Source organism: Lepidothrix coronata, unplaced genomic scaffold (genome assembly GCF_001604755.1).
Source record: "Lepidothrix coronata isolate B3197 unplaced genomic scaffold, Lepidothrix_coronata-1.0 Scaffold106, whole genome shotgun sequence".
Classification (NCBI taxonomy): domain Eukaryota; kingdom Metazoa; phylum Chordata; class Aves; order Passeriformes; family Pipridae; genus Lepidothrix; species Lepidothrix coronata.
In genome coordinates, this window is record NW_016690286.1 from 432,743 (window position 1) to 447,672 (window position 14,930).

At 36.9% G+C, this 14,930-nt stretch overlaps 1 protein-coding gene across 13 annotated transcripts in view; it reads left to right on the forward strand.

Moving 5' to 3' along the window:
* The window catches only part of HDAC9 (histone deacetylase 9), a 392,579-nt gene that overhangs the window by 285,928 nt on the left and 91,721 nt on the right, over window positions 1–14,930 (forward strand). For 12 of the 13 annotated variants that reach the window (XM_017823859.1, XM_017823867.1, XM_017823868.1 and 9 more), the window contains 4 exons: window positions 7,600–7,655; window positions 7,898–7,985; window positions 12,297–12,416; window positions 12,746–12,843. In XM_017823859.1, coding sequence (XP_017679348.1) covers window positions 7,600–7,655; window positions 7,898–7,985; window positions 12,297–12,416; window positions 12,746–12,843 — 362 coding nt within the window. The remainder of the gene's footprint in view (window positions 1–7,599; window positions 7,656–7,897; window positions 7,986–12,296; window positions 12,417–12,745; window positions 12,844–14,930) is intronic. The other variant, XR_001876264.1, reaches the window with a different exon arrangement.

The window sequence follows — 14,930 nt, forward strand, 5'->3', positions numbered from 1 at the left end:
ACCTTTGCTCCTTTCTAATTTCCCCAACAAATTTATGCAGATAGCTTTTAATAGTCTGCTGGTTGGCCACAGATCTTTAGAAGAGGGAAGTATATGGATCTGGGTGGATGGAATTCCACCAGTCATTAGCTATATCCAATAAAAAATTTTATCAGATTAGAGAAGTCTTATGATATATTCCTTAGGTCTTGGAGAAGAAATACAGATAGTGCCCTGCATATGATTTTTTGCATGCAGTATAGCTCATGAACTTGGCTTATGAATCATTGTCTCTAGCCTCTGCCTAATGACCACACTTTCAGAGAGAGGGTCCTAAAAGATCTGCATCTGCAGAGAGAGCATTTCTTTCCTGAAAGTGTCTGCTAAGGATCTCATTCCTCTCATTGCCACAGGAGGTGGCACTGGGAGGTGCTGTCCTGCCTTCCCTTCCCATTTATTTCAGACAGGTCCAGCTGCTTCCCTTGCATGCTCAGCTCAGTTCATCTCCCCTCCCTGCTGTCACGCTACTTCACTCACAGGCAACGAGACACCAGGAGACTCTCCCCTTGCCTATATGTGTCTGTCCTACACAGCAGGTACTTCCCTCCCGCTGCCCAACTGGATGAGTACAGAGGTTGTCCAAATCCCACATTAGACAAGTCTCAGAGGAAAACAAGGAGAGTTTCTGCATCTATGGTCTTTTGGGTTTCAGATGTCATTTGTAACTCTTAGAGCTTCCAAAGAATCTCACTGTTAGGACTTAGCTTGCCAAATCATGGGTGTTTTTTCCTGAAAGAGTTTAAGTTGCTGATATTTTCATTTTGTTAACGAAATTATTCAAACTGATGCTGCCATTTGTTTTGTTGCCATATATTAGGTGTTTATGAAATGGTTGATACTACATTTAAGGACTTGATATTCAGATAGTGTATTACGTTAGTATGATAATTCTGCAATAATTATACTTTCTTGAATAATGTCCTCCAAAATGTTATTTGTTGTTGTAATGGTTGTTTTATTGTGTGTTGTTTTGTGAACACTACACGTGTCTAAACTTCTTTTCTGATAACAAATTGTACATTTCTCTGACTGTCCCTTGATAGCTCAAAATTGACTGGCAGGTATAAAAGTACAGGTGGAAAATATAATTTAGAAAGAGTATATCTAATAAGAACTTCTTTTTGCAATGGGAGATGACTTTTTGTCATCATTGGTAACTCGGTACCAGAGCAATCCATGGAACTACTGAAAATCCAAAGGAACACTTCTGAAACATTTTTCTTCAGCCTCAGGTGACCCCCTTCAGTACTATTATAAGCCAGGATTAATTATTTTAAGTACAGAACCCATAATAAGGATTACTGTCTAGTTCACTTTGTATATCCTTTAAATATGTCAATGTTGGTGATGCCAACACTTTTCTGTGATAGAAACATGTAGTGCCACATATTTTTAATTTGACAAATTTGAAACAGAAGAGACCTACACAGTAAACTATCAAGAGCTGATAGGATTTGTATGATTATTCCCTGTTTAAAAAAAAAAAAAAAAAAGAAAAACTTTGAATGAATTAAGAAGCAGTTTTCCAAAAGAGCACTCAAGAAAAAAGGCACATAAGTTAAAAGCATGGTCTGAGGACTGTCCCGAATATCCACTTCAGCTGAATCGAGTGAAGCATATGGCCTTTTTCTGCCTTATCATATGTATGTGTGTGCACACACACATGTAAAGTTGCCCTGCTGGTAGTTAGGGGTCATTTAACAGAATGAAAGCAATTGAAATGAGTTTCCTCCAAACCATAATCTGATACATTCCTGGGATGGTTCTTTCTGATAAGTCAGGTTGAATCAATACCAAAATAAACCTCCTGCGTTTGGTCATTGCTACTCTGGTGTCTTTGTATAATCCATGGATGACTTAAATTGAACCTGAAACTCTCATTCCAAGTAAGCTTGGTTTTTACTGTTCTCAAGGCCTTTGTCACACAGGACTGTGAAGGAATCGTCATGTGGTAAGTAGCACTAATCTAGTGAATAAACAGAATTAGCTTAATCGACCTCCTCTTCTCCCCATGTTCTTAGTTTTCTAGTCTTAAAAGTATTCTGTTTAAAAATCTTCAGCTCTCTTTCACAGCTCTACTGCTATGTTTTCTTGGAACAAAAAACTGAAAGGAATTATCATTTTAAAGATATAATAAACAAAAATATCTGAAAACAAATGTCTTCCCAGTCCCACAGTGTCTTTCCTCCAGTAAAGCTTCCGGCCAGCAAATTTCCATGCCTGCCTGAACAACCCAAAACCCCATACAGCTCCTCTGGTTACCTACAAAAATCTCCTTTCCTGGAAAGTGCTCTGTGCTCAGGTGCCTCCTGGACAGTACTTTTCATGCAAAACAAATGAATGCTTATTTTACTACTGTTAAAGATACGGTTGATAAAAGCCATCAATCAAAATTACCAATGAAATCTTTTAGATAGAAGTTTGTATTCTGTGCTTTTACAAAGTTACAAAAATTGCAAAATTTCATATGAAACCATCTCTTATATACTTTATTCCAGCAATTATGGTTATATTTATAGCTGAATGACTGTTATTATTTCATATAATCATACAACTTTAATTATATGTGTGGTACATAGCTTATCTCCATGACCACTCTGTACTTAAAACTCTCTCTCTGCTTTCTTTCCCAATATAGTTAACACTAATTGTGGCTAAACAGAGCATCATGGTTGTATAGAAGTTAGTCAGCAAGCACCAACTTCTCCTGTGTATTTTCTGGTGCCATCCTCTTAGACCTTCAGGAAAGCAGACAGGGAACTCTTTGTTTCCATCAGAGTTCGATGTTTAATGTCCATTTCTGTGTTCTTGGCCTCTACTACCTTCCTCTGCAAGACAAAATGGTATTCCCTCCTGTCCATTACTATTTTCTTGGCAAATCTACATGCTTCTAATACTGCTTTGTTAAATCACAGGTTCTTCCTCACTGAATTCGTAGACCCCCAGGGTCAGATACTGGCTCCTGCTCTGGCAGTATGAGTAGCTTGCAGAATTGTCCTAAACAGGTACCCAAGGATTGTCTCAGCCTTATACCACTCCCCCTTTTGCTTACCCTCCCTGATGGGTGGCATAGTTTGGGATTGTGTTACAGCATAAGTGGCATTGGTAAGAATAGGATTATCTTCTTCCTGTTACCAGTTGTAAGTGCAAGTCCAAGAATGCCATGTTTAAGCACTGCTAATTTAAAGAGCTAAATGCTACATAGGTTAAGGGATTTAGACATGTAGAAAATAGCAACTTTAACACCTAACCTTACCTTCAAGTGTGGAATTCAGACCCTGAGTTAGTTACCAGGTCTCCATCTGAAATACACAGAGGTTCCCAAGAAAGCTGTCCTTGGCAAGGTGTGCTGTTATATCAACTAGTGAACAGGAAAAAGTTCTGGTGAGAAATTTACTCATTATTAGGGATTACACCCATTTTCCTGAAAGCCTTTTCTCAAAGATTATGAACTTCTGAACAGAATCTCAAAAACAGTTGAGGTTGAAAGTGACCTCAGGAGGTCATTTCATCCACTTTCCTTGCTCAAATAGAGTGACCCTTGAGCTACTTTGTGTATCTCTAGGGATGGAGACTCCACAACCTCTCTGGGCAGTCTGTTCCGTTGCTCAGTCACCCGCATAGTAAAAGGTTATTTTCATATATTCAGATGAAACCTCTGATGTTTTGGTTTGTGCCCGTTGCCTCTTGAATAGTTGGGTTAGATGGTATTGCTCTTTCATACAAGGCTTTACAGCTTAAAATACAAGAAGACCTTCAATTCCTTCAGCTGGAAGGAATGTAATAATAATAATAATAATTCAAGGTTTTGATGTCTGAATAAGAGCTGAGGAAGAGCATGCATGACTCTAGACCTATTGTTAGAAATCTCAGACTGAAAAGATGTGTCTCAATATCTACTTTATGGACCACATAATCTAAATACACAAAGAGGTGTGGGAAAAATATTTAGAAATTCATCCCCATGTTCAAGAAGTAGTTGAACCTGGGTCTTCTACTGCTTCAGTAAGTGCTCTTGGAGTGCCTGCTGGGATTCATTGCTATTTCTTGCATGGCACTGGCTTTTTTTGCAGTAACAAAAAGCCAGATAATTTTACTAGAGTAGTACCAGACTGAAACTAGTATACACTGCTTCTCAGCGAGGCTTCTCACCATACCTGGAGTACCCGACTGGCCAGGTCACTTTTGGTCCACTTGGAATCAAGGCAGAGCAAGCTCCTCACTGTCATATGAAGGGAAGAGTCATTCACGCCTCGCCACAGTGACCACATGTTGCCCTAGAGAAAAATTGCCTATGTCTCGTTTTACCACCGTGTATAATAGAAACACCAGTGGAACTCTACAATAGGTGGTCAGTCCAGTCCCAAGCCCTGAATTAATCACCCATGTTATGGTATTGTCTTGAGTACTTGTCTTGGAAAGGTTCATGGAGAGGCCTGGGCATGATGTAGCCCAGTACTGTAACTGAGCACACTACAGAAAGGAATCAACTCTACCACCAAAGACAAGAAGGCCACAGTAGGATGTGCACCTCTGGAGATCAAAAATCCAAGTACCTATTTAGAGTCATGAAAGAAGAGAATACTTAGCTTACTGTGGAAAAATATTAACACGTTTTTTAGTTTTCATTAAAGGTCCAACTCAGTGGGTTTATCTACTAGGGGTCCGTGTAAACTAAATTTGGACAGACTTCTCTTCCTTTGTTATTCAAATATGCACAGATTGTAGAATATCTCTATTCAGTCTTTACTCTTTATGCTCAAATAAAGGTAATCACATAATGGCACACACATGAATCCTTTTTCTAATGTTCGCGTCTGTCAGTCAGTGTAATGTTCTGTCTACTTATAAAGGTGTCTGTATCCTAGTATAAATAAGGCTCTGTACAAAAATGCTTTGCATTTATGTGTGTTGGCTTAATTTTTAACATATTGCTCTGTGTTAGTCTTTCTGTCTTTAAAGCAGATTTTTGTCTTTTTATCTACTGTTCTGAGCTCACTGTCTGGTATTTAAAAATTGCCTAAAGAAAAGAATTCACATTCCATTGTGCTAATGTACACTGTGTTCAGGCAAAGCTTGAAAGGAGGACAAATGAAGTGTTTTTATCAATTGCGCAAAAGTTGCTGTTAGTACTGTATGGTAACTATTTTTCAGTGTTTGGTATAATTCGACTATATGTTTTAACATTGGTATGAAATATGCATTGTATTTTTTAAAAAAGAAAATTTCCCATGTGAACACTGAACATTTTGTAATGTAAAAACACATAAAATATGGTCACCTGATGTGGTTATCCTGCATGCTCATGGAGAACTGTAATAGTTAAGTTCTGATTGCAGAAATTCTCTAGATGTCACAGAACAGGACTTCCAAAGAGTCATGTCAAAATAAAGGAACAGAAAAGAGAACCATGTACTGTACTGTCATGTTGTCAAAAACAACAGTATTGATGTTTTCTGTCTCTATATTGCCCAATGAAATCCTCCCAGAGATAATTGTCTTAATTATATTGATCTCTCGGGAATGCTGATAAAGTTAGATGATAATGAACTGTGAGCTGAGCAGGGGCAGTTGTAAGCCTTGCATGGACTTTTTCCAAATTTGTAAAAATATTGGGAGAACAAAATACAGGTAGCATCATGCTCTCTCTATAGTAATACCCTCTTTGCTGAGTTTTTTTCCACATCATTATCTGTACATTCCTCAGCATACACATACTTTGTTTTTTCATGAATGCTACAAAAGAATTCTTTACTGAATTCTTCTCTAAGTCATATTTTGTGTAAAAAGGAAATGTTAAAAAACCCTCAGAAGGATAAGGAATAGGGTTTTAGCTAAGTCTAAAGCTGGTTTAGTTCTGTGGATTACTGCAGTCCACAAGGCCTTTTTTTTTTTTTTTTTGCTGGTGTGCTTGATCTATAGGCAGTTTATATCCCGTCTCCAGGAATGCCTGCCTAAATCAGAACGTATATATTTTTTGTGCCTTTAATTGTTGGGTTGTTGTATTTTTGGGGGGTTGGTTTTGGTTTTTTAATGCGGACATTTAATGCATAATAAGGCATGATGTCAAATCCCTCAGATTCTTTAAATGGTGGCCAGAAGAACCACTGTTACAGATGCACTCTGTTTTCATTGTAATTTAAGTTTACTGAAGTCTGATAGAACTTTGGCCATGCTCCACAAAACTTTGCAGCTGACTGCTTGGATTACATTTAGCAGCAAATTAAATGAGACAACCTGATAGTATTTGTTTATAAAGTAATGCCAGTGAATCAACATAGGTAGACAATTGCACAGATACACGCAAAACACACATCCATAGGATTGTAAATAAACAGATTTCACAGGAACCAATCTAACTCTATTAACTGCCATTATTTACACCTGCGTGAGTGAAAGTTTAATGATTGTTATGTTTTTTTCAGATAAGAGAAGGCTGAAACATTCACATTTATCTAGTTTGAGTATATTGAACTGGATTCCTTTAATACTGATCATTAAATACAGAAATATTCCAGTCTTTTTTTCCTGTCCCCTCCTCTCTGAAAATACAATGCTTGATGGTATTTGTGTGAGGCGATGTGAAAATACAAGTTTGGCTGATACGTCATGTACAGATTACAATTTCTTATTTTTATGTAGGTGGTAATCATCATTAATTCGATGGCAAATATATAGCTGAGTAGAATAAACCATCTTGAGTAGCTGAAATAAAGAGTAAGTGTAATGAAGCAGTGGTATTATTTCTTAATCTGTTGTAAGAGAAATTTGATATGATACACAACCTTATGAAACACTTGCTTCTTTAATATATAATCTGACTTTCTGAACAGAGCTACCTTGCCAGAACTTCTACATTTTCCCTTTACCTTACCCACACTGGAAGGAAGGAATTTTCATTTTTCTTTTATCCTCAGTGACTCTAGAGGCAAAAATTCCTTGATCATCACTGATCCTAGTGCTGTACTTTATGAAAATTATATACAGTTCCAGAACGTGTATTAGAAAATGACTTTAGGGAATCTATTAAACTTGCAAGCATGGCAGGTTCCCAAGTTTAATTTATGGTTTGCAGAAATATGGGATATTCATTGTCGCCCTTTTTCTACTGTTAGAAATAATATGTGTGTGGGTCTGAATTTATCATTTAGTCCATACAGAGGTAAGGTCAACAGTGGATAATCATGTAAAATATAAACCTCAAGCTACTTTGATTTTGAAGCATGTCAAGATGGAGCAAATTAACATCACATGATCTTAGATGCTTCCTTTAAATGTGAATTCTAGACAGCAGAATTGATAACAAGGGCTTTCTCATCCTGCCTTTTTCCTCCTCTTTAGATCATGTTGTGTGTATATGTATGTATGTGCATGCGTGTATTTATGTAAGTTTATATGCCACTGTTCTCAACTATATTATTTCTGGCAGTACTGTGAATGGGTGATTGGACAGAAAAAGAGCCTCTAATAGATTTCAATCCCATCTGCCTGCTGCTCTGTTTTGCACTCAGTCAAGTATTTTTTTAAGCTGATAATTGAAAACCTATCTTGTTCTTACAGAATGGCTTTGCTGTTGTAAGGCCCCCAGGCCATCATGCTGAAGAATCAACAGCCATGTAAGTACCAGGGAATATTGCCCATCTTGGAGCACTAAGGTTACTGGCAATCACCTGCGTTGTGCATGTCTCTGAAGAACTGTAATTGTTAGCAGATGACTGAAAAGGCTTTCCAGGTACTCCCAGAAGCAGATTTATGGCCTCAGAGATCATATAGCATTTTTTAAAATGCTCTGAACATTATTTATAGCTATTTTCCTGACTGATTTGCTTTCTTATTTCTGTTCTTCTCTATTCCACAGGGGGTTCTGCTTTTTTAATTCAATTGCAATTACTGCCAAATACTTGAGAGACAAGCTAAATATAGGCAAGATATTGATTGTAGATCTGGTATGTATTCTTGGCAAGCATCACACTTTCAATGCATCTAGATAAAATATAATGAATTTGTATTTATATGTCAGACTTTCCAGCTTTTAATTCCTACAAGTAATAAAGGTGTGCATTTCCTCTGATTTTGGGAACTCATTAAAGCCAGGATGGCAGCACCGAAGCTATAAACATGTATGTTTCACTTTAATGGTGTTAACTGCAATTTAATGAGAAGAAGGCACAGATCAGGGCAACTTTTATGGTCCTTAAATGAATTGATACTTCCACCGTTAAAATAACCCTACAGAACCCAAGTTTACTTTTCCCTACAGAATACAAACTTTAGTCAGATGTTCTTTAAAGGATGTTGTTGCATTGATAACCAAATTGGCCACTTTGCCCAGCTAGCAATGATTTGACTTGTTGTGTAACTTCAATATTATTAAACAAATCAGCAGGTCATTCCCTCTAAGAAGCTTTCAAGTCATGTATGTCAGGTTTTGATGGTTCCCTGAAGGAAAGCTATGTGATTAAAAAACCACTTCATTGGATTAGTCTTGTATTTTAATAGAAGGCATTCTTACACAATACTTAATATGTTTAACAAATGGATTATTTAAATGCAGATGACATTTGGCATGTTGGCTGTATTATTTTCATGAATAATGAATTGGAGCTCTGCCTTGCACTTAAAGGATCAGCCCAATGTAAAGCCCAAGGAAAGTTGAATGCTGATTTATGAGCACCATTTTTGTTTTCCTACAGTTCATGACGAGGTGTAATAGGGTGTCTGACAAAGCATAGACAGGAAATGAACCCTGGCATCAAAACCTAACCTGTTACATCTGCACTTAATTAATTTTTGCAGGTGATAAAAGATTTAAAGACAAAATATGTTAAAGGGTTTTTGAAGTGCAGGGCTTAATAGTCTAAATCTTGTTCATATCTGCACTCATAATTAAATCTTATTGTGGAGTCATGGCCTTACCATCTAGCACTTTTGTTCAGTTAAACACGCGTACTGGCTGTTGAAGAGAAGCAGAGAAAGGGGGAGTATGGGAGAAGGAATGGCAAGTGAAAAATTAGTGGTAAAATAAGTATATGGGTAGATTAAGTATTCTTAGAATGTTTTTCAAATATTTCTCAGATTGGTCTCCTATAATTTATAAACATAATTATAAACTGACAGAAACTAGTATTTTTGAAAAATTCACTTCTACTATATGTTGTGTCTGTTCATTGACTTGAATCTTTCAGTTCATTGATGTAAGTGCTGGCCAAAAGTAGAGTCTCTGTTTATTCTCATTTTTAATAGGAAAATCCTATTCAAAGTTTGCATTTTGTGGATTTTTCTAAGTCCTTTTGTCTATAAGTATTAAATCTGCCTTGTCAGGAAAAGAAAACATTTCCCTTTGACATACTTAGGCAATAAGCACTTAGAAATTCAGCTTCAGCTTTTCAAAGCAAGGTTAGATGTGCAAATCATTACCTGTGCAAATGATTACCTGTGAAGCTGCCTATCCTTGCCCAGGAAAGTACATAGGGAATGCTCAACCTCTCTCTAACTCTGTCCCATTGGCCAGAATAACTCAGCTGATGAAAAGGAAGAAATATATGGCTGATACTGATTGCTTCATTCCTAGAGCAGTTGCAGTCCAGTCCCCAGTCTGCTCTATGGTCAGAGTAATGATGTACAAAAATTCATATGGAAGATTTCTTATGCATGCAAACTATGGATAAATCACAGGACAAACTGAATGAATGAACAAGTTAATAGTGATGTCTTTATTCCCACCAACAGAGAACTTAGAGCATCTGAAGGAAAGAATGGAATTACAGATGTTAGACTTGAAATTAACCTTTAAGATTATATTTTGATAGTGACTAGCACAGCAGGATCCCATGTAAGTTGGCAGTTATACATGTTACTACAATATAAATATTAAAAAGTAATATCCAATCCCACACACTAAAGTATACTCTAGTTACAAATTAAATGTTGTCTTCATAGTTGCAACGTTTTCATATATAAATTCTTAACTTTTTAGTTATCAATCTTCCCTTCATTTATTTCTACACTAAAACTCTGACATTTTTTTTTCCCTTACCCACCACTTGGATAAATCTCTGTTTTTGAACTGACTTACATACCCTGAATACATTTGATCTACTAAGGGCAGATTATGAACTCATTTCCCACATGCTAACATCCGCAGTCTTAAAGAACACATTCCTTTGTCTAACCAGAGAAGTTACTGCTCTTCAAAACTGAGTAACCCTTAGTGAAATTAAGGTTTAGACAAGAAAGATAGCTTTGAGATTTGAATTAAAAAAAAAATAAAAAGGAGAAAAAGGTGTCTCTATGCTACTTAAGTATTTTTTTCTTCCCATTTGGAAACTGTTATCTAAAGCCCCAAATATGCATGGAAAAGAAAAACTAAAATCACAAAATGAAGTCCTATTGTGTTTTTAGTCATAATCCCTGCAGATCTGTATATGTGCCCAGCACAGCTGCTCAGGTTGCAATCCTCATTCCAAGATCATCCATACTTGTATGCATGTTAGCAGGATTTGAGTCTGTGTTGGGGTAAACCAATCACTTCTGTCACAGCTGAAGACTGAATGGATTTTCAAGGTTAGTCTGCATGCCAGAGTTTACTTCATGTGCCAGTCAGAACCCTCTAACACTGCGCTGGCTGCCTTCAAGTCTTCAACACCATCACACCAGTGTGTACTCCTTTGCACCTCTAATGTGTTACATTTACCCTTGGCATTAAGTCACAGTTGGGCTGTAACTCCATCCTCATGTTGTTTCAAGTACTTTCAACTGAGAAAAGAAACCATTATAATATTACCCTACAGAGGTCCCAAAGAAGGACCAAGTCAAGCACAATGCAGTACAAGTAAGACTCAATCAATGTAGAGAGTTCTGAACAATGTGGGTAAAAGTCATGGGCTGCATCAGCTGCAAGGAGGACAAGCAATGGTCAGTGCTTGCTGTGCTGTTGACAGTGTACATCTTGAGGTACACCTTGAACCTTCCCGGGGTCTATGCATTCTGAGGAAAATGTGACTGTCGTTCCTCTGATACTAAATTTGATTTAGACCTCATAACATTTGTAAAGTAAATACAGACTGGGTGACTGGGTGTTGCCATTCAGAGTACTTTGTCTGTCCTCCTTCTTTATTCTGTAAATCAGAAATGTCAAAGGGATGGCTTAACAGAGGAGAATTAATAATATCTATAACTTTTCAACCTCTTAGAAATGCCAGTGAAGAAACTTTTTTTCTTACTTTTCTTTTACTGAAAGGCAAGTGGATTCTCCATTTTTACTTGTAGAATTCTTATGTGCCTAACCACATAGTACAGCTTTTCAATTTCAAAAAATTGAAAAGCCTGCATCATCAGCCTTTGTTACATAGATATACTGTCAGCATTTCTTTTTCAGTATTTTATGTAACGACAGAATTTTTTCACTGTTGTTATATAATGTTTGAAATATGGAGACTAGCCAAGGTCACTCCTCGATTGTGAAAGGCACCATCCTATCTGCCAGATGATTTAATAGCTAATGAGATCATATTCCTATGTCTTCAACTGTTGCCGTCATGATTTTGCAAAAATGAAGTATGAAGTCCTTTCTGCATCTGGCATCTCTTTTGATGTGGATCTAACTGCTGAGGGACTGAACTGAACTGAATGTTTCAAGAAAGCCAATTTACTCAGCTGGTCGCAGAGCCTTTGACCTCAATAGTGGAACTTGGCAAATCAATGAATACTCTTATGTTTAGTGTTCTGTCAAGAATTGTGAAAAAGCTCTGTAAACCATAGATCCTTCTGCAAAATACTAGTTTGTAGTTTAAACATTAGTCTTTCTTCAGAGGCCAATGAGGCTAGTTAATTAAGCCTGAGGGGTTATGAACTGTTGGCAGTTAATAAGTCATAAAATTCTTCCATAAAACAGGATGCTAGATTCCATCACTGAGGCAAGGAGTACAAAGAGCCGGTGTATAAATATCTAATTGTACAAAAGGACTGGGATTTCTCAATGACTGCTCATCTGGAGTCTCCAGGGCACGCTCGCTATGGTTTCCTGATTTTTAGAAGCCAGTTTAAAAAATGAGTGCATTAAAGAGTAATTTACCTGAAAGTTCAGGAAGTATGGGGTGGTGAAGGGAGGGGGAAAGGAAAAGACAAAAGGAGGGCAAGGGAGAGGGAGAGAAACTGAGAGAGAGAGAGAGGAGGGGGGTGTAAAAGAAAGCAGAACTGAGCTCTCTACACTGAGTTGGACATTATTACATTTGTCATCTGTTTTCTTTCTCCTTTAGGATGTTCACCATGGCAACGGTACACAGCAGGCTTTTTATGCTGACCCCAGCATCCTGTATGTTTCCCTCCATCGCTATGATGAAGGCAACTTCTTCCCTGGCAGTGGAGCCCCAAATGAGGTTAGGTTTATTTCTTTAGAGCCCCATTTTTATTTGTATCTTTCAGGTAATTGCTTTGCATGATTACCCCTAATTTTCTTGTCCTTCTCTGGTTCTTTAAATTACACCAGATTACCAAATTGTCCACTGGGAGCAGGGGACCAGTAGAGAACAAGTGCATAACCCAGAGCAGTCCTTGTCAAACAAGGCTAGGCTGATCTGACATGTTGTTTGATGTTTGTTTCTAAAGCACATTTGAGATTTTTTTTTTTTTCCCTTTCCCTCTCTCTTTTCCTCCTCCTTTTTCCTCTTTTTTTCACTCCTTTTAGCATTTTATTCCTAATTTTCAGGTTGGAAGTGGCCCTGGTGAAGGGTATAACATAAATATCGCTTGGACAGGTGGCTTGGACCCCCCTATGGGTGATGTTGAGTATCTCACAGCATTCAGGTTGGTACCTTTAAAAGTTTTGAAAACTAGTTGTAGAGCATAAGCACATGAATAAGAGCTAATGTAATACTGAAAGTAAGGAGAATGACCTATGATGAAACGAACTTAATTCTGGTATCCCAGTATATGAGAGTTTAGTAAATAATGTAAAAGGATAATTTAATTGTTGTGATCATCCATGCAGAATTAACAGAATAATTTCTAGTTACTAATTGGTCACTGTTTTTTTCATTAAAAAATGACTACCTATAACATTTGAATACAAGTATTTACACCAGGTAGAAGAAAATTGCTGTTCACATTCACATTGATTGCAGTTACATGCCTGTAGAGCAGATAGAAAGTAATGTGAAGTATGGCCCAAATCCAGTGTCTCTCATTCATTTAAAAGACTCATTGTGATGCTCACAGATTTGAGCATTAGCTTTTCCTGTGAATTGTGGTAAAGTGTTATTTACCTAAAAGTAAATAATTGTGAAATATCACAGTAAGAATGATAGGAATTGTTGCATGCTCTATTTCTCTTCACTTTCAATAGGTAATTCTAAATGAAATTTTATCCTTTCATAGGTGATGCATCATAATATTTAGTGTTATTTTCATGGGACCAGAGAAGAGAAAACTAGTTTAAAACACAGTCTTTTAGAGTTTCAGTAGTCCTGTCTTACATACACCATTTCCTTTCATTGTAATGCAGTTTAATGGAAGGATTTAGTGAGCAACTCACCCTTCGAGACTGGGCAAATGCTACATATTTGTAAGGAGGTTTTCATTTAGTAGAAAATGGTATGCAGGAAAGACAATGAGACAACCAACATGTATCTCCAATCTCTTTTAAGATATTTAGTTTGAAGTAGTGCATTTATCACAATATCCCACTGTTATTGTGGAAAAGGTTCTAATTGTATTTCCATTTGCCTGTATTTAAAAAAGAGTCTAAACAAATAGTAAGTGGCAGGCTCCAAATTTCCTACACTTCAATATTGCCTCAAGCTCTTTCCAGGATACATCTTATTCTTTGATGAGATTTTCATATAGGTTAAGGAACTGGATGGTTCAAATAACTGGTATTAGTGTCTGATATTAATATATTTGGTATTTCCACCCCAACATTCTTGATTTGGATCCAAACTGTTCCACTAATGATAGAGGTAATGTGGCCATCTATTGATGCAGAGAGTGGTGGTTGCAGCTTATTGAACAGAAGACTCACAAAACTTGAACTGTAACCATAATTGGTACCACTGCTATCCTGATGACAAATACATGGGCTTAATAGTACATTTACAAATACGAACTTCACAGTTCTGTTTTAAGGCACACTAGTAAATAGTTTGGAGCAGCTAATATTGCTGCTATGCCTATTACTCCAGAATTAGAGGGAATTTCAATCTCTATGCCTAAGCAAAGCAGCACTATTTCTGTGAAATAAGGAAAATAAAATTCATGTAAGCTACTGGCTAACCATGTGCAGGCATACACTTAATTATAATTATTATATTTTTAAGTCACATAAATTCAAAATAAAGCTTAGGATTTCCCTTTAATAAATTGCTGATGGTGAAAAGTGTAATGCTGCTATTTTAAATGCATCCATTTAACTGTGTAATTAATGTTGTAATTAATGTGAAAATTACACATTGTGTTAAATAGGTAATTGCCTTTATTTTTTTTTTAAGAATTATAATATCCTTGCTTGATTACAATAGATACTGCTGTTTTCTTTTTCTCCAAACAAGTATCAGCAACAGGAAATGTTTCCTTACCTCTCAGCCCCTTCTGTGCCCTCTGTAGGGCTTATTGATATGGATTAGTATGACTGGTATGATGGTTTCGAGTGGGGATCAATGAAGCAAACAGCATGGAAATTTGAAGGGTGAATACAAAAATTTGTGAAGTGTGTGGGATAGACCAGTAGCTATTTTCTATGCATCTAGTCTGAATGGTAGGTAAATATACAACTCCTCGTAGACACCTTATCCGTGGACCAGAATCTATCCCTGCTGTTATCCAAAGTGTCACACATAATGTAGCCTGAGTTCTCAGTTTGACCAGAACAGAATTGTGAGACAGTAGTCAGGCAAGAG